Consider the following 18,280-nt stretch of genomic DNA (forward strand, 5'->3'; position numbering starts at 1 on the left):
TGCACCCTGCCCCCAGCCCCAGAGGCAGCCCCTCCCTCCAGAAGAGTCCTAAGAGGATCCCAGGCCAGCTCCCTGGGTCTTCTCCCTCTTCAGAGTGGGAGGGAAGCTCCTTGCAAATGCAGACCCTCAGCGGACCTCTGGTCTGCACACATGCCAGCCGTCAGCACTGGGGACGTGGAGCCCTGCTGGTGTCTTAACTCTGCTCGATTCTTTCACAGTTCAGTCATCCTCGGGCAGGGACTCAAGGAAGGCTTCCTCGAGGAAGGGAAGGAGGAAAGAGCGTTTCGTCTACCTCCCGTAACTCCCAGGGCCCTGAGCAAAAAGGAACTGTGATGGATGAGCCCACTCGCTGGAGTGGATGTCCACTGTGGTCTGGGGGCAGAATACGGGGCACGAAGGGGATGAGACTAAGAGGAAAAGATGACGCATGGACAGAGCAAGTTGCTCAGGCGAGGACACAGGGACCCCCCTGGGAGGAGGAAACCCTGAGCATGCAAAACCCCAAGAGCCACAGCAGAAGTGCAGAGCATGGGCACAAGGCCTCTTCCCAGAGCTCCTAGAGAGGAGGTCCTGGGACCTTGTGAGTCAGGTCACGTGGTCACACACAAGCCACAGCTTTAAATGAGGTAAGCAACTCTCCACCCACCTGGCTCAGCATGCCTACTTCTGGTTACTCCAACAACTGACCTCCTCCTCCCCTGAGGACATGGGACCCCAGCTTTGATTGCATTTCAGGTACAGGCGTGTATGAAAGTGTGAACTTCATGGGGGGGGGTAGGGTCATAGATGGACAGAAACACCCCAACTCTCAACCTCCTCATTCCAAAGAAATAGGCCTCTGGGGAGGGGTAGTTTGTGCCCAGGGTCTGAGAGAGGTGACAGTGCTCCCTTTTTGGCAGAGGACATAGGCAGTAGGTCCTCTGCCGAAGTTTGGGTAAGACAGGAGGACTCCGAGCTGAAGACAGACAGGAAAAAGGGGAGGCAGGCAATGAATGTCTTAGCTTCTCACGGCTACCCAGATTCTCCCTCTGCCAGGGGCTAGGGAATGGGGTCCCACTGCAACAGGGAGGGGCAGTGTGCTCCACAGCTGCCACTTCTTCGCTCTAGCCTGTCCCTGTCATGAGGATCCCTTCCACATGTGTTGGGGCTTGATGTGCCCTGCAGGGAAGTCCCCAGTGGAGGTGGAACCGGTGTGGAAGGGCAAGCAGTTTCAGGGGCTTATGCCTCACTGTAAACCCATCCAGGGAGGAAGGACGCCTGTGAGGGCCTCCTGGGAGTCCTGGGAGGAGCTGTGAAGATGGGGGAGAAAGGAGAAAGGAGCCGAGTGCCCACACTGCTCCTCAGCAAACACCCCACCTGGGGGGGGGGGCCTGACAGCACCACACTCTTCCCTCCACTCCACTCAACCTGAGTCCCCAAGAAGTTATAAAAATGTAGAAAAGGCAAAGAGAAAAGTGTAAACAGCTCCAGAGAATTAGGGGGTAGATGGAGGGAGGCACAGCCTTCATGCTTCCCCGCCTGGCAGGACACCTGCAATCTGTGTCACCCCCTCAGGGCGGGGGCTCCCAGAGCAGGGGGTGGAAGAAGGCAGACAAAGGAAGCAAGAGCTGGGGCAGCCAGCTCACTGGGTCTTTTCCAGACCCTTAGAACCCTCCTTTCAGCCACAAGATAGTCAAGATCCCAGAACTGGTGGCCGTGTTGGTTCTTGGTCCCATCAGTGACTCTCTGATCTCTGGGTGGGCCTTATACAAAGAATCCTGTTTGTGCCCCTGTGCGTCCCAGCTGCCACATCCACCTTCCCTATGAGTCCTGATCTCAGAAGCCACGTTACCCACTGGGGGCAGACTCGCCACTCTCTAAGGAGATGTGGCTTCCCTGTGCCCATCGAGCCACATTCCACAGCCCCTGAGGTCTGTTCCTCATACGTAGGGTCCCACTGGGGCCACAGCCAGAGAAAACACAGAGTCGGAAAAAGCGAGAGTGACATGGGGAAGGGGGCGTTCAAACAGCCACAGTCAAAGCTCCTGGAAGACGAAATCAGAGAGTGAGATGTAGTCGATGGCCGCAGGCTGTTCTGTGCTCCTGTCCCCACGATACCAACTGGAGCCTCATTGTCACAGACCCAGAAGCCCGCAGCCAAGTCAAGTTCACTGCCATCTGGTTGCCTGGGCCTCGGTCCCTGGACCTGTGGTTTCTACAGCACAAGCCTGGAGAAAACGCCATCCTGGCCCTGCATTTTCCTGGCGGGGACTGGCAGCTCCTGGGTTCCTTGCAGTCTTTTGCCCAGGTTTCAGCTGTGTTGCCGGGGAAGGGAGGGTATTGTCGCAGCCATGCCCCTCAGGTGGGAGTGGAAGGCTGGGCGTCCAGTGGGAAGAAGCTAGTTGTTAGCCTCGCCCTCCTCTTCATCAAAGGACTGCACACCAGAGGATGTGACGTCAGACACCTTCCGGCTGAGAGCAGTGGATATCTCAGGGTCTTCTCGTGGGGAAAGCGACTCCAGGTCCCGGCATCCTACATCCTCTTCCTCCTCGGGGGCCAACGGCCTCTTCTCCTCCTCGGCAGGGCCCCTTGCCAGATCCACCCCGTCCACCCCGGGAGCCCAGTCAGTGTCTCCCCCCAGCAAAGGAGGAGGCTCCTGAGCACAGTACCCTGAAGCAGGTTGGGAAGGCCCCATTTCATGCAAGCTTGGTTGTGAGTCATCAAATGCTGGGCCAAGGTAGGATCCTGTAGCCGGAGAGGCAATGAGGGACTGGTCACTTGCTTCCCAGGCATCAGATGACCCCAGACAGTACATGCCCTGGGACACGTAGGAGTGAGGCCAGCCATCCATGGGGGCTTGGACGAGGGCATCTGTAAAGAGAATCATGGAGGTCAGCTGGGTCACAGCCTATCAAAGGCAGTGACAACAGCACAGATAACTGAGGGTGAGACTGAGGAAGGAGGGGAGTAGGAAAGCTGAGGTGAACAGAATGTCTTAGAAGAACAGAGATGAACAGAAGCAGCCACGGTAGTTGGGGGGGCCTCTTAGGCCTCAGGGGAACCATTCCTCACCCTGACTCTCCATCAATTCCTGGTAGTTGTCACTGTAGTTGCAGCCCAATGGCTCCTGGGCAGAGTTGACACTCATGTCCTCACCATCCATAGAAGACCAGGCCATGAGTGTGGCCTCAGAGATGGCAAACTGTTCCATGACACCTGGGAGAAGAACTGTAGCTAGCACCAGATACTTCCAAGAACCCTTAGACACATGCATGGGGTAGGGGACATCAGGGCAGTGCTGTTCAATACAAATAATAATACAAGCCACCTATGAACTAATATATCTTATTTAACCCAATGTGCATGAAAGATTATCCTTTCAACATATAATCTATATAAAATCAGAGCTATTTTACATTCTTCTGTTCACATGAAGTCTTTGAAATCCAGTCGATAGTTTACACTTACAGCCCATCTCCACTCGGACTGGCCACATGTCAAGTTCTCAATGGCCACATGTGGCCAGTGGCTATGGTACTAGACAGCACAGTCTTTATATATGCCCCCAAATGAGGCAAAATCATGGGGGACTTCCCACAAGGTCAGATTTAGCATTCCTAGGGGAAAGAGTTGGGGGTCTTCGGGTGAGATATCCTAAAGGATTGAAATGAGTGACTTCTAGAAGTTTATTTTGGAAGTTTGTAGGGATGGTAGCTAGTATGAGGTAGTCAAGGACAGAGGAATCTAGATGGGAAGGGGGGTGGAGCCCAAGATCACCAGAGAATCCCCAAGAGAGTATCATGGGATTATGGGTCCACAGAGGTATCAACTTGAAAGTTCAAGGGACTGGTAGCAGGGATGGAGGGTGGAATAGTGAGGATGGGGAGACTTGGTCCCTGTTCTAGTCAAAGCCATGAGGAAATTGAAGCTTACATTGCTCGCTACCCTACACCACCCCTACATGTTGTCTCCCCTCTGACTGATATTTTTTCCACAGCCATACCACCAACACAAAGGTATCTCCCTTCTCTTCTAGATTTATCATTCTCCCTAGGCATCTTACTGAGACCTGCCATTGTGGGGGCACTACATGCCTGTCTCGTATCTATACCACTTAACTGGAATGAAACCTCTTCTGTACACCCCCCTCTCTTCACCCAGGTCCCTTGATCTTCTAGTGGTTGTCACAAGTAATGAGCCCAGTATGTTGAATCCATGACTGCCGTATGCTAATTGGATAAGGATAAAAAAAATCCCCAAGGCCTTCCTTTCTTTTTCCTCAAAACATAGGAGAAGGCGAGTCTTTTGAAGCCCACGGCCCCTGCCTTTTTTTCCTGTATTGAGGGAGTCCAGAGGTTGGATAGTCCCACCGTGTAGAAAAAACGCATTAGGTGGACCCACAGTCCCATGCTAACTCCCCTCAGAGATGATAAAACATAAAAATAACATCCCTTCTCAGATGATCAAAGTAAGTCTGAGGGCACCTATCAGAATCCAGTCAAAGCATTTGAAATTAGAGCTGGTTGGGAAATTAAGGCTGCTGGTCCTCATTTGGACAGAGACAATGGTCACAGGGAGTGGGGTTGGAGGGTCAGTCTCTGGCCACCCGGAAATGCGCCTCTTGGGTACCTGCAAGGAAACGTGCCTCCTTCTCGCCGTCGCTGAGGTCGGAGTAGGCGTCCGTATCCCTGCGCACGGCCTCGTGGCTGTGTTGCGGCTGAATGGCTGGTGCCTTCCCCCAGCCCTGCCATTCAATCATGTGGGCCACTCGGCCTTGCCCCATGGCTGTGGGCTTTGTCACATGGTCCTTCATGCTTCTTGAAATCCCTGAGGGGCCAGACAGTCCCACATCCTCCAGAATATTACACAATACCCATAACAGATCTCATTAGCCCCACCCCAGACCCAGAGGATTCCATCCCACGGAGGGGGGGCAGGGTCCCCAAGGTCTTCATATACGAGAGCAGCCTGGAGGATGGGAGCGGTTTGACTGAAAGGGCAAATAGGTCAGGGGTAGGTAGATGAGGGTCCTCTTCAAGCCCGAAGGAGCAGGGAGCCTGAGACAGGAGCCTGTAAGTATCTGTCTGGAGAGTCGCCAGGTAAGGAGTCTCACCTGAGAACGATGACTTGGCCAGGGCCCCAATGCCATAGGCGTTCGAGTTTCGCTTAAGCTTCGGAAGAATGGAAGTGGTGTCCTCCATGGAGAGCTGGAATGGGAAATGTGGGAGAAGGGGAGAGAAGATGAGGGCCTGGGGGTGCTTTACACGCGCGCAGAGGAAAGTTGATGGTTTCCAGGAGGAAGGATCTGAGCTAGGGCCGGTGAGAAAGAAAACCATTACAGCCAGAGGTCCCCAGGAGGCATATGCCCCACCCGCCCTTGAAAATTTGGGATGGGGGGTGGGGTAGGTAGAGAACAGAAGGGGTCACAGTGCTTGTTGGAGTGAGGGGGCACTGTGTGCTATGGAAGGCCTAAGGGGAAATAGAAGGCAGACGAGTTAGGCTGGACAGGGGAAAGCTGCGGGAGGGCGAAGCTGCACTCACATTGATGCCATCCCAGGAGAAGTCGGTTCGGGTTTGCTGTGAGGAGAGAGGAAACAAAGTGGGTATCCCTGGCACTTCCAGGAATGCAAGTACCCCCCCACCCCCCTTTCCTTCAGAGGGATTTCCAGAAGTGTGTGAAGGAGGGAAGGCTTTCCTGAGATTAGCATAGGGAATTAGGATCTCAGTGTAGAACATTTGGCTTTGTATTTTGAGGAATGCAGGAGAAATGTTCTGTAAAAGCATCAGGCTGAAGGAGTGTTTAGGATGTTGTCTTGGAATTTAGGAAGAGAATTCAAGGATCAGGCAGCTGGCAGGCTTTGTTTGTGATGGATTACGGGGTCTTTTAGCGGTGCTTTGGGGAGGGGGGCTCACCTCAGTGGATGGCCGGTGGAGACTGCTCCCGTGCAGTGAGCTGGTGCTGTCCATGTTGATTTGGTCCACATCCTTCAGGCCCTTCCAATCCACTGCAATCACCTCATTCCCTGAAGTGGCCAGAGAATTAGGTGAGCCTGACCCAAAGGCCCCTCCTTGGTCTCAGAATGCAGAGGCCACACCCAGAGGCAGCCCCTCCAGACCCTTCCTTTCCCTCCAGCTAGGACTCCTTCCTCCTTCCGGTTCCTCCTTGCTTTTCCATTCCCTACTCCCCAGTTTTTGAGTAGGAGACATCCTAATGCTGAGCTGAAATATTCAGTTTGAGCTCAACCAAGAAGAGCAGTCACAGAACGAGTGGTAGATGTTGTTTACATGGAGGGATCAGTGGTTGGGTTTTAGCAGGAAAATAATTCTCCATTGCGCCCTGAGCAACTTCTGAGGGTTTCTACTATGTGCCTGACTCAGAAGCTGTGCTTTTCATCTATTATGTCTCTATACGTAAGGGTGGGACTTCTCTGTGTGCCGGCTTTCTTTGTGAGGTGGAAGGAATGTTGTGGACCCTCCGCAGGAGTTAGAGAATTTGTCTGAGAGGAGAGATTTGGTGAATTTGTCTGATGAGGATTTGGTGGGGATAAAGGCTAGAGTTGGGTGTGTTCACCCAGAAACAGCGAGAGCAGAGAAAACAAAGAGTGAGCCAGAATCATTTTACCTGACTGTTGGGAGACAAGTGATGGATTAAAGAGGTGTGGAGGGGGACAGCAGGAGGAGAGAAGGGAACTTTTAAAAATAGGAACCAAAAGAGTAGGAATTCAAGTCAAAGAGAAGACAGAAAACAATGGGAGGAGGTGGACAAGGCTTGAGGGCTGTCAGGGAAAGTGGAGGGCTGAGAAGGTAATTGTTAGGGTGAGGCCAGAGCTCCTGGTGAAGGGAAACTGATGGCAGGAGGGCAGGGTGGTACTTCCTACAAGGCTTGGAGAACAACCACTCGGATAGTTGTAAAGAGACTCAATCATCAGATGGCTGTGGAGCCATCTGCCTGGAGAGATCCTTTCTACACAAGCAGTTTTATGATTCTGAATTGAGGATGAGCGGTCCACTCTTGAGAGGGGGTGAACTGAATCCCCTCAGTCTTGGGCCTGAGGAGGCATTTAACATAGCTAGTGCAAGAGGAAGGGCTCCTGGTTAAGGGGTCCAAGGGAGGTAGGACCCCTCCAAAATGGGCCCCACTCTCCCTTGGGGCTACAGGAGAGTGGCGCGATGGGTCAGACCAGAGTCTGTGGCTTGGGGGAAAGAAGAAAGATGGACATCCGGGTAGAGAGAGTGGGAATGGGGCAGGCAGAGAACAATCTCTGAGGAGAAGGGAGATGGGGAGGGCAGAGTGGGAGGGGGGGAGGGGGCCTTCATGGAGGAGGGAGAGCTGAGTCAGAGCTCTGCTGGGGGGCAGGGAGGGGGAGGGAGAGAACCCGAAGAAGAGGTGAAAGCAGAGGAGGAGGGGGGTATCCATGGAAATAAATCAGGTCTCAGAGAAATCAGGCTTCCAGAGAGTGAGTTTGTTTGTAATAATAATACGAATTATTTTCTCAGCCTGAGGTCACTAGGGCGTGTAGGCGGGAGAAATGGGGAGTTGCAATGGGAAAAACTGAGGGGTTGGATTCATTTGTTGAGCTGTGAGAGTGGAGTAGGTGCAGGGGATGGGGGATGAGGGAGCGGGAGCAAGGCATAAAGGTGAGGGGGTTAGACAAAATCAGGAGGCGCTCTTCTTACCCCCACTCAAAGGTAAATAAAGGGCCGGCCCCGCCCCGCCAGCCCCCGCTGACAGGTGCAGTCTAGTCCCCAAGTGAGTTCCTCCACTGGGCCGGCCCCACCCTGCTGGGAGCTGGCACCCGACCCCTCCACACCCCTGCCTCCCCCACCGCGCCCACCGCTTTCCCCACCAAGCCGGGCGGGCCCAGCCCCATTCCCTCCGGGCGTGGAACCCATTGCCTCCCGGAGGCCCTAGACGCATCCCGCCCCCGCCCCGAAGGGAAAATGCACGTGAACAAAGCAAATCGGGGGAGGCAGGAACGACAGAAAAAAGGCAACCAACGGAGAGGGAAGGAGAAGGGGGCAAACCACGCAAACCAGATGGAGGCGGGTGGGGGGGGGGCGTGCGAAAGAGACTCGGGGCTGACACTGTGCAGGGGGGGTTAGAAGGGGGCTGCTCAAGAACTGGTGATGGGGGCGAGGGCGCTGGGGAAGCAGAGTCGAGGCGGCTGGCTCGGAGCTGGTGGGTGAGGGGCCGGGAGAGGAGGGGAGAGCGGCGGAGGAGAGAGGAAGCTGATGGAGAGAGGATGGAGAGGGACCGCGCCTGGGGGAGGGCGATGGAAGGAAGCCGGGAGGGAGACGAGAACGCCGAGAGCCAAGAGGGATGGAAGCCCTGGGGGCGCGCGAGGAGAGCGGGGAGCAGAGGAGCGCAGACCAAGTGAGGCAGCCGAGCCGGCGGCGCGGCGCGGAGCGAGGTACCCGGAGGGGCGCGGAGAGGGTGGGGGAGGGGCCGGAGGACCGGACCAGGCGAGCCCTGCCTCCGCCCGCGCCCGCCCCGCCGCGGTACCCACCCACGGTCCGGGAGCCGATGCAGCCCATGGCGCGAGGCCTCCGGGGCCGGGCCCTCGCCGACGCGGGGCGGGCGCGGGGGGAGCACCGGGAGCCGCGCCGCCGCCCCAGCCTCTCTGCAGCACCGCGGCTGTCTCCGCTCGGCTCCGCTCCCCCCGCCCCTCTCCATCCCTCCCCGCGGCAGCCGCCGTCGCCGCCGCTGCCGCCGCCGCCTGGCTCCCCCGCCCCGGCTCTGCTCGCGGCCGGGGAGGGGGTGGCCCGGGGATTGGCTGCGCCCAGCGCCTCCCCCCGGCCCGGGATCGGCCGCCGCGCTCCCCGCGCACTTGGCCGCGCTCCCCCGGGAGCCGTCTGCGGGCCTCGCGCCGCTCCCTCCGCCCGCCTTTCCCCAGCCCCACGTGGGGCTCCTCGCGGGTCGCGCGGCTGGGCTCGCGCCCGGGGGCCGGTGGAGCCCCGGAGAGTGCCCCCCGTGGGTCTCGGGGGCCGCGTAAGGAACCCCGGGCCCACCCTTCAGTTCCGGTGGATTGATTTCCAGGGTCTGCTCAGGGAGAACGTGGGGTGGGGCTGAGAATAAAGCCTGGATCGAGGGCCTTGGCCGCCAAATTCCGCAAACACTTGTTTTCTTCCTGGGGCAGCCTCTGGGACACAAACGGAAGCGGGATTGCACACAGCTGAGGACGCTTGCCTTTCCTGTGCACGGTTTGTCCACTCGAAGAGATCGCAAAGTCTTTGCTTAGACTAACCTGTGCTCGGCGCTCGCTGGAAATTCCGGGATGGGGATGGATTTGTGTGATGCAGATTATCTAACTCCTGGCGTGATTGGGGATGGGGGAGCAGAAGGAAGCTACTTCAATGTCAACTAGAATGAAATCAAAAGGTCAAGCCCCAAGACTGGCTAGCAGACTTAGTTTTAAATCCAATTCAACTTTTCTGAGCCTTGCTTGGTCTTCTCTGACAAATCAGACTGTGGATGGCATGAAGCAGTCAAGAGCGGGGAGGCTTGCCCTCTGGCTGGTAGGGAGGGTCAGGTATGTTCCAAGGGCTTCTTGGGTAAGAGATTGAGAGAGATACATAGGTGGCAGGGGTCAAGTGGGCACTGTAGTTACAGCAGGCAAGAAGTAGAGTCCAGAAAAGTCACGTGAGCAAGGAAGGGCAAGAGACTCTTGCCAGAGCAGTACCCAGAAAACGCAGAGTGAGAGAGCAGACCTGGTCCGCACCAAAGACCAAAAGCTCCCTCCTGAGGTTGAACAGGGAGAAGGGCAGTGGGCTAGGGGGTCCCTGGTGTGGGCATGTAACAGCGAGAGCCAGAAAAGGTCTTATGGATGTAATATTTAACCTTTGGGTTGTGAATGGACGGCTAAACTTCACGGTTATAACCACTACGTTTTGGGGAACCCCGTATGAAATATGTGAGGTGATGCCAATAATCTAATGCAGATCTGGCAGATAGGATTCTGGAGAGAGAACTGATCTTTGGTCTCTGTGCACGAAGAAATTAACCAAAGCTCCTACATCCATAAAACCATGAGAGAGAAGACAGAATAGTCAGCTGTGGGTCTGCTTAGATTTTAATTGTCCAGTATAATTTGTGACAGGATCTCAATCCTTCTTTTGACAGGGGAGAGAAATAGAAAGTATTTTTCCTTATATCTACTATTGTTGGTTATACAAAAGAAGGACCAAATGGTTTCTGCTCTCCTGGAATATATTGTCTAGTTGCAAAGCAAAGAAAATGTAAAGATGGTAAAAAGAAAAGAAGAAAACAACCTCCGTTACCACAGCAGTTCCACCCAAACCCCTAAGGTTTGAGCAGACAAAACACTGCCAGGGGCGTTTCCAGGTCAGGAGTAATGGGCCCAATAGCCAGCTCTGCTCATGCCCTCCCACCTGAAATTGCTCTCCCTTTGGGGTGCTCTCTGATTCCACTATTCTCAGTATTACTCTGGTCCAAACATGGATATAAACCCCTCCCTTACAGAGCCTTAACACAACTGTAGGAGGCTGGATTTATCCAAATGATTCTATCAAGGTCAACAAAAGGGATTTCAGGTCTTGAAGACTCAGTCCCATCCCACATTCTGTTTTTTTGCACCAGAGAAAAGTAGAATATCATAGGTACAACCTTAGCCAGCTTCCTTCCTGTGTCTTGTACAGGATCCTCTTACTTCTCACCATTTCGAGGCATTTTCCCAATCTCTTTGCCACCTTCTGAGCCAAGGTCAGTGATTCCAGTTCTCGTATAAAGGAGAACAACCTTTCCAGAGGACTATTTGACAGTACTGATGAAAAAAACCTTTACAATATGCATTGCTGTTGTCGTTGCTACATTGTGACACAGCTGTTCCATTTATAGAAATATTCAAAGGAAATAAAAATAGAATGTGGACAAAGATTTAATCTGCAGCACCCATCAGAGCACTGTTTACATAATAATGAAAGACTGTACATAGGCCCAATGTTCAAACCTGGGGGTTAATTAAATAAATTATGATGTATGTCTATAATAGAATACTATGGAGCCATTAATAATATTTTATAACTGTATTTGTTGACAGAAAATTATATTGTGACATTATAAAAAATCAGGCTGTAAGAATTATAGTACATCGATTTTTGTTTTAAAATTCTTCTCCTGCCTTTTGTGGGGCTTTCCATCCCAAGTAATTTATGGGTTTCCCTGGGGAAAGCTTATGTTTTCGAAACATCTAATCCCACTCATCGGGTACAGTTTGACCCTCGATGAAATCACAATATTAACCAGTCCATTTCCAACTTCTAGAAATATAAGACTTGGGCACTTCCTAACTTGTCGCCTTTGTGACACACCCCCAAGGTGAAATTATACTTCCATCTTCTCTGTGGTTGCTGTTTCACGCTCCTAAACACCTATGGACAGAAGGAAGAAACCAAGTGCAGAGATACTAACACAGGACTGCTGTCCCAGAATCCACGGACAGAATCCAGAGGCCACAACATTGGAGGGAAAACTTACACCTCTACGTTCAGTAACCTGTAACTGAAATTCCCCCATGCACTTAGGTTATGCATATAGGCAGCAAACCATATCAGTTTTAGAGATATTGTACTGTCTTTATTACCCGTAAAAATCACAGATGTTTCTATTCTACAACAGTTGTTGCAGATTGTTTACAATTTTTGTGTTCACTACTTTGAAATTATGGTAGCATTGGACTTGCCTACACATTTCCTTACGTGATACTTTTATGAAGAAGTAGATAGATTACTGTATCAGAATTTTATAATAGCTGTATTTGATATAATTGGTTCCCTTTGTAATCCGATGCATTTGGTATTCTTAGGGGTCCAAGGCACAAAAAGCTGAAGAACCCCTGGCCTCTCAATACATATGAGGGAGGAGGAGGTTCTCTAATTCTGCAGGAGCTCAATATTCCTTTTAATAGTACCAACTTAAATGACCAAGCAAGACACTTAACATTCCATTTTGAAACCTGAGTCCTGAATAACAAAGACACATCCCTTTTATCTGCAAGATTGAAAGAGCCAAACTCAAGCGTCATGCCTGCCCTCACCAAATGGAGAGGCAGCTCTAAAACACAACAGCTTAATCAAGTATTTCTTTTGGCTTAATGGGAGACACTAGACCACAGGTACGGGCCTATGAAAAGATCCAGCTGAGAGGGGGAGTTTCAAAGCTCAAGACAGGAAGATTAATCAGCACCCAGGGTAAATTCCGAAGGCAGCCGCCAGGGCTGGGTGCAAAGCCCAGTAAGGAGGATTAAACTCAAATAAAGGCACCCAGCTCCTGTAGTCTACCAGAAAGAATGGAACAGATGCCAGAGGGTTGCACATTTGGTATCAGGAAGATGAGGGATTCCTGTCTGATGGAGTCTGTTTTCTCTGAGAAATAGGAGGCGAAATCATCTACTAAGCATCTGGGAATGGGGGAGATAGAGAAGAAAATAATAAAAAATAATATGCCTGTATTACTTTACAGCTGACAAAGAGTTTTCAGTCTCCTCTGACGACAACCCAATAAGGAATTGGGTTGAAAACACTGGGGTGAGAGGCCGATTAAATTTCTGTTCCCCAAAATTACCCAGTTGGAAAGAGGAGCTAGGACTTCAACTCAGATCCCCAGATGGAAAATTCATCCTGGATGATGTAGGGAAAAGCTTTACTTATGTGTTTGTTCATTTGTTTTTTAAATATTAGATTTCCTGGGTTTAGGACATGTTATTTGGCATGCTTTCTTTTCCTCTTGTCTTCATTTAAGGTGGGACCATAAACTGAAGAGAGGGATGAATCTATCTACATTCCTAAATTTTGAAAATGGAGAAGCAAGGATCTTCCCTCAGGTGACTTCCAGCCCTACTACAGCTCTTGGGTGCTGTCATAAAGTATTGATAAGAGTATCTCAGTTCCAGCTTGTCAAAGTCTATGCCTTGTTTCAGAATCTCTGTGTCTCGGGGCCACAAGGAGGTGACTCAAGTTGTTCCCAAGTTTAGTCAGCTTTGGGGCAGCTCTTCATGTCTCACAGGAGGCATTATGTGCTTAAGGAACTGGAAGTGGGTATGCTGATACTGGAGAACTTCGAGAAAAAGGCTGGAGGAGATTCTGGCAGAGGAACACCTGGAATGGCGTGGGGTCTGGGTGGAAATCAGAAGAGTCTGTATTCTTTTCAATGGGAGTAATTTCCTTAATTCTCAGTGTCATGCGGGATGTCATGTGGGGTCTCTGGGCCCGCTCGCCACATAAGAATGCAGGATGTGGTGAGGCCAAAAAGGAACACCCACGGAGCCATAGATAGGAAAGTCATACCACTATATTCTTGCTGGCGGCCGGGCAAGACACACGAAGTAGGATCCACACGATTCGCAATCCGCTGTCCACTTCTCTGCCTGCCAACCTACCAACCAATCAACCTACCAGCATAGCCACAGCAGTTGTATCAGTGGCTAATTGGCTCACTGGTTATAGCTGATGGCCAACCAGTCACAGCTGATGACCATCTACTACCTGAGCCACCTTTCCATGTGAGGCCGTGAGCCTGGAAACTACTCTCTGGGACTCTGTCCCCACACTCAGTGAACAAGAAGACAAAGAATGGGGTTTGGAGCTTCAGTGCTGACACATGGCAGCAGACTCAGTGCTAAGTCATGGATGGGTGGGGACGTTGGTAGTGTGTAAATTGTATTTCCACAGAGTAGGAAGTGCCACAGAATGCGCTGGCGGTCTAAGGAGTGCTCTTCCCCACACCACCCCCACCTTCAACTGGATTCCCCGTGTAATCCATAGATGAGGTCCCTGGCCATTCTGTTGAGGCAGAGGCTTTCCTGGGCAGAGCAAGTTTGGTGAGGGAAGGAAGGACATCTCAGGCCAGCTAGTTATATAGGAAGACACATTCCATGGCAGAAGGTCTCTGGTTCCAGTATTGGTAGTGGGGACAAAAAGTCCTCATTTGACTTGTGTCTGACCTGTTGGACACTGTACAAGATAAAACCTTTTAAACCAGCAGAAGTCATTGGTTGAATGACTTTTGGATGAAGTTTGAAACCTTTGCAAAATACCAAGGCTCTAAAGTGAGCTCATTCCCATGTATAGTGAAATAAGGACCCTTGGCAGGCGGGATGAACCCCCCACCCCCGTTGGTGCAGTCCCTGGAGATACACCTCCATGCATGAGGGCAAAGCCTCCTGCTGATGGGCAGGTCAGCAACACTGAACCCACATTTTGCATTTCCTGTGGCTCCATTCAGCAGAGGAGAATGCCCAAATGTTTCCCCGGTGATTCTAATAGAGTATTTTGACTAGATTATCAAGGAAATGCATTTGCCCCATCTTGTTTTTTGAGAAGCAGGTGTGTAGGAAAGCAGGAAGAGAATCATTTCAGATTTGGAGGTTCCATCCAAACATTCTAATGAGTAAGGCCAGGCCAGAGGTTCTGGGCTAATGGGATCCCACATCCTTCTCAGAGAAGGGAAGGGTTGGGTCCAGCGAGCCTGGAACAATGTCCATCAGGCCCAAAAGCATCCTCAGGGCCTTGGGGTGCCATCATATCCAGGTCACAGGCAACAGCAGACCAGGCAGGATACCAGCACCAAGAAATTGGGCCTGCGCAGCCATGAGTCAGAGGCCAGGTAAGCAATTCAAGTGCAGTTCATCAATCCCAGAGGGCAGATCAGATGCGATCTTCAGAGGTGAAGCGAGTACTCAGCATTCACAAATCCCAGAGCCACTGACGGACAAGAGGAAGACTCAGATAGGTAATACCAGGCAGTTGGTTCTTCCAGCCTCAGGGACCCTGCATGCCAGTATTTTACTCCTTTCTCCAGGAGGGCCAGTTCCTGAGCATCACAGGTAGCTGCCTGGCTAGTATTTATGAACTCAGGGAAGAGAAGCAGCTGATTTCACATCATGCCTCTGGAGCTTTCTGATTGGCCCTGCTGGGACCCTTTTGCCCCATCTTTCCGCTAAACTCCTGCAGGAGAGATATCCTGCCTTGTTCTTGACTACCTGCTGTCACTGACTCACAGCCTGGTAACTGATGCTCTCTTACTACTTGCCAGACTTCTCCATCACCAGGTAACAGCTGACAGTCCAGCTCTCAGATTCCTGAATATACCCCCATTCTGTGCCCCATCCCTGAGCCTTCCCTAGCTTGTGGATATCCTATAACCTCAACTTGGATGCCTCTTGCGAATGCTTTCTTGGACGGGGATCTGTTTTTGCTACCAAGTCTAACTCCCTGAGACCCTTTCTCCTTTCCTGCAATTAGTCCTGATCCTAAATAGTGTTTAATACATAATTAAACACTATTACGGTCTCCAGGTCTCAGCCCTTCCCAGTCTGCCACCTTTAAGCAAGATGACAAGAACAGAGAGGACAGCAGAGGCATTTTCCTGACAATGAAAGAGCAGGGGACGTACAGGACACTAAGTACAGATCGCTGAGTGTTAGAACTGGAGGGAAACTTAGATATCAAGTCTGTTCCTGTACTTTCACAGAAAAGGAACATTCGTCTCAGACTTTTACAGTCATACAGCCAGTGGCTGAACTGCAACAAAAATTCAGGTCTTCGAACTCATTTCTAGTGTTCTTCTCCCTATCCTATGATGCCACGCTAAATTTATGTTGGATTATTTTTCTGAATTTTATTGTACTATTACATACTGTTGAAACATGCTCAGTCCCCACACTCCTTTTGCTCATGGAGAATGGAACAGCTCCTTACAGATAAAATGAGGGAAAAAGAACATTGTTCTAAGAAGGTAGGTTTCATGCTAAATGTTTTTAATACAATTAAAAAGAAAACATTGTTCAAACTTAGGACTTCCAGAAATAACTATTCTCTTGTTCTTTGTGTTTAAGAATGGGTGTGTAATCTTTATATATGTATTCAGGTCATTGTTTGGTTAAAGTTTTTTTCACGCTGATAAGCTTACGGGGAACTAAGTTGTTAACTCTCCTGGAAGGTGGTGAGTCCACTCGAGGGCTGTTCACTTGCTGAGTCAATCGTGATTGTCCTGTGAGTGGGCAGTGGACCCACCCAGGTGGGAAAGAAGAGCCTGGAAACTTTGAACTCCAAATGGTGTATAGGTGTTACTCTCAAGTAGTAACGTGCCCATTTGAGAACAACGTTAAAATGCAGGCAAGCAAAAATGTAGATACATACCACGAGGTGGCTCGAGTTAGCAGAGTTGAATGTTATTCCTGCTGGTGGCAAAGTGTGTTGAGGGAGGGGTGCCACTAATTTCTCCATTCTAAGGTGAGAGCTGGAATATGCCTCTTGATCTTTTTTTTTTTTTTAACAGGACTTTATTGGGGAACAGTATGTACTTCTAGGACTTTTTTTTTTCCCCCAAGTCAAGTTGTTGTCCTTTCAGTCTTAGTTGTGGAGGGCACAGCTCAGCTCCAGATCCAGTTGCTGATGCTAGTTGCAGGGGGCATAGCCCACCATTCCTTGTGGGAGTCGAACCGGCAACCTTGTGGTTGAGAACCCACTGGCCCATGTGGGAATCGAACTGGCAGCCTTCGGAGTTAGGAGCACAGAGCTCTAACCGCCTGAGCCACCGGGCCGGCCCTCTTGATCTTTTAAAATATTGGTTACATGTTGAAATGATAATATTTTGGATATCATGGGTTAAAGTATGTTATTAAAATAACAGCACCTGTTTCTTTTTTGGTTTCCTTTTAAATTACATAGATGGCTCCCATCATATTTCGAAAGCTCTTAAGCTTTACCAAACACAGGGCCTCTCTTGATCTAAGATTTCAATGGCTCTGGAACCCAGTTGCACTAAGTAAATGTACAGGCCCTGGCTGTGTGGCAGACAATGCGTTGGGTCCACCATGCTGTGCTGCTACTGAGCACACAGTCGTAACATTGCTGGAAACCGGGTCGGTTTGCACGGTGGCAGACATGTTTTCGGGTGACATCTCACACCTGGGTACAAAGGCCCATCTCTAGCATGTTGAGAAGTCTAAGTAGGAAAACATCTGCTATTCTGAGTGAATCCCTTTCTCTCTTTCTGGGACTGGCTGTTCATTTGTCCCATTCATTGAATCATGGCAGGTAAATGACAACAAACCAGATGGCAGGAAGGGTGATCTAAAGGAAGCTTGAGCAAGCTCTGAGGGTTTGCTCAGGAGTACCCACTTCCTGTGTGAGGTGAGCCTGCTGGGTTTCTTCAATAGGAAACCCACCTTATCAAAGAGAGCGGAAGTGGTGGGAGCCACTAGACAAACAGAAGTACTTCTCATCTCAAGTTGCTAGGTTATCTATCCACGGTTAACCCCCCACTCCATGACATGTTTACTTCCCTCTAGTGACTTAGTCAGCTATTTTCAGTACAAACACTCGAGCTCCTAGCCAGGCTCTCTCTGATTTTGACATCCCCTGGGTTCAGGGAGAAGGAAGAAAAAAGGCAGCAGATGAGCGGCTGCCGTGGTGCCGGCAGCCTGCCTGTGCTGCTCTTGGTGCCCTGGGTCTCTTCCTGTCTGCCCTTCCCTGCTCCCTCGGCTGCTGACTTTCTGCCATCTGACCATCTGCCTGCTCTGCACCCCCATGGCCACCACACATGGCTGCCTTGCTGATGCTTTCAGTGCCTTTGGGTGCCCATCTGGCTCAGACCTTCGGAGGTATGGACCCCCACCTTCTACTGCTCCTCTGACCTCTGCTTCCTAGATGCCCTCCCTATGCGGACTCTGCTCACTGCTGCCTGGACCCGGGAAAATAATAATGAGGCGAGAAGGCCACCCAGCTATTGTAATTCATGTAACCACACCAAGCAAGCATTACTGGGGGTAGGCGGGGGTGAAACTTTTTTTCTAATCTTTATACTTTCCTACTAAAATATCTACTGAAGTGTTTTTTCCTCTAGATTAAGAGTTTCTTGAAGGCAAGAACTGGGTTTACTTATCTTCATACCCAGTGCCTGGAGTATATAAATTATTGGTAAGTATTGGTTGATCTGAGGTCGGGAAGAGAAAAGTGCACAGGGGATGTTTTGATGTCAGACTACTGGGCTGGCCCTGAGAGAAAGGAGGGAAAAGGGGGCATTTGTGGTTGTCAGTCCATCCCTTCCATAGGAGAGTGGTCCCTGGGGCAGCAAGGCTCTCTGGGTCTTGCTGGATGCTTCACCCTCCCTCATCCCCATTCCCATCCAACCCACCCATCGTGTCTGCAGTCCCATGGGTGACGTCTTTTGTCCTGATTAACAAATGCAAGTGGGACTAGGAGGGGAGTAAATTTGGGAGAAAGTGGGAAAGCTACAGAACATGTGCACCCGTCCTCAGTGCAAGAAAACACTCTGATATAA

The 18,280-nt window shown here is 51.0% G+C and overlaps 2 protein-coding genes across 10 annotated transcripts in view; one reads left to right on the forward strand and one right to left on the reverse strand.

Annotated features, from left to right (window-relative positions):
- On the reverse strand, nucleotides 1–8,709 carry FAM131B (family with sequence similarity 131 member B). Its single transcript, XM_081038747.1, has 7 exons — nucleotides 8,487–8,709; nucleotides 5,893–6,002; nucleotides 5,521–5,556; nucleotides 5,093–5,186; nucleotides 4,609–4,806; nucleotides 3,052–3,195; nucleotides 1–2,850 (listed from the first exon to the last, which is right to left on the reverse strand). Exons 1-7 carry the CDS (start codon nucleotides 8,512–8,514, stop codon nucleotides 2,378–2,380), a joined length of 1,083 nt encoding a protein of 360 aa, XP_080894873.1. The 5' UTR covers nucleotides 8,515–8,709; the 3' UTR covers nucleotides 1–2,377.
- ZYX (zyxin) overlaps nucleotides 8,371–18,280 on the forward strand; it is a 22,258-nt gene continuing 12,348 nt past the window's right edge. For 3 of the 9 annotated variants that reach the window (XM_081038742.1, XM_081038737.1, XM_081038743.1), the window contains exon 1: nucleotides 8,955–17,916. The gene's annotated coding sequence lies outside the window, so the exon portion shown is untranslated. Of the gene's footprint in view, nucleotides 8,391–8,954; nucleotides 17,917–18,280 lie in introns of those variants that run through there. The other 6 variants (XM_081038738.1, XM_081038741.1, XM_081038744.1 and 3 more) reach the window with 6 other exon arrangements.

This window comes from Rhinolophus hipposideros (genome assembly GCF_964194185.1).
Source record: "Rhinolophus hipposideros genome assembly, chromosome: 25".
In the NCBI taxonomy this organism is placed as follows: domain Eukaryota; kingdom Metazoa; phylum Chordata; class Mammalia; order Chiroptera; family Rhinolophidae; genus Rhinolophus; species Rhinolophus hipposideros.

What these genes read in the sequence shown, in the direction of transcription:
- FAM131B (XM_081038747.1), bottom strand. Translation starts at nt 8,514, where the DNA reads ATGGGCTGCATCGGCTCCCGGACCGTGG. An exon ending in GGCCAAGTCATCGTTCTCAG is followed by an intron (nt 4,807 to 5,092) that starts GTGAGACTCCTT and finishes CTGGCCCCTCAG; the next exon opens with GGATTTCAAGAAGCATGAAG. An exon ending in GGAATTGATGGAGAGTCAGG is followed by an intron (nt 2,851 to 3,051) that starts GTGAGGAATGGT and finishes TTCTCTTTACAG; the next exon opens with ATGCCCTCGTCCAAGCCCCC.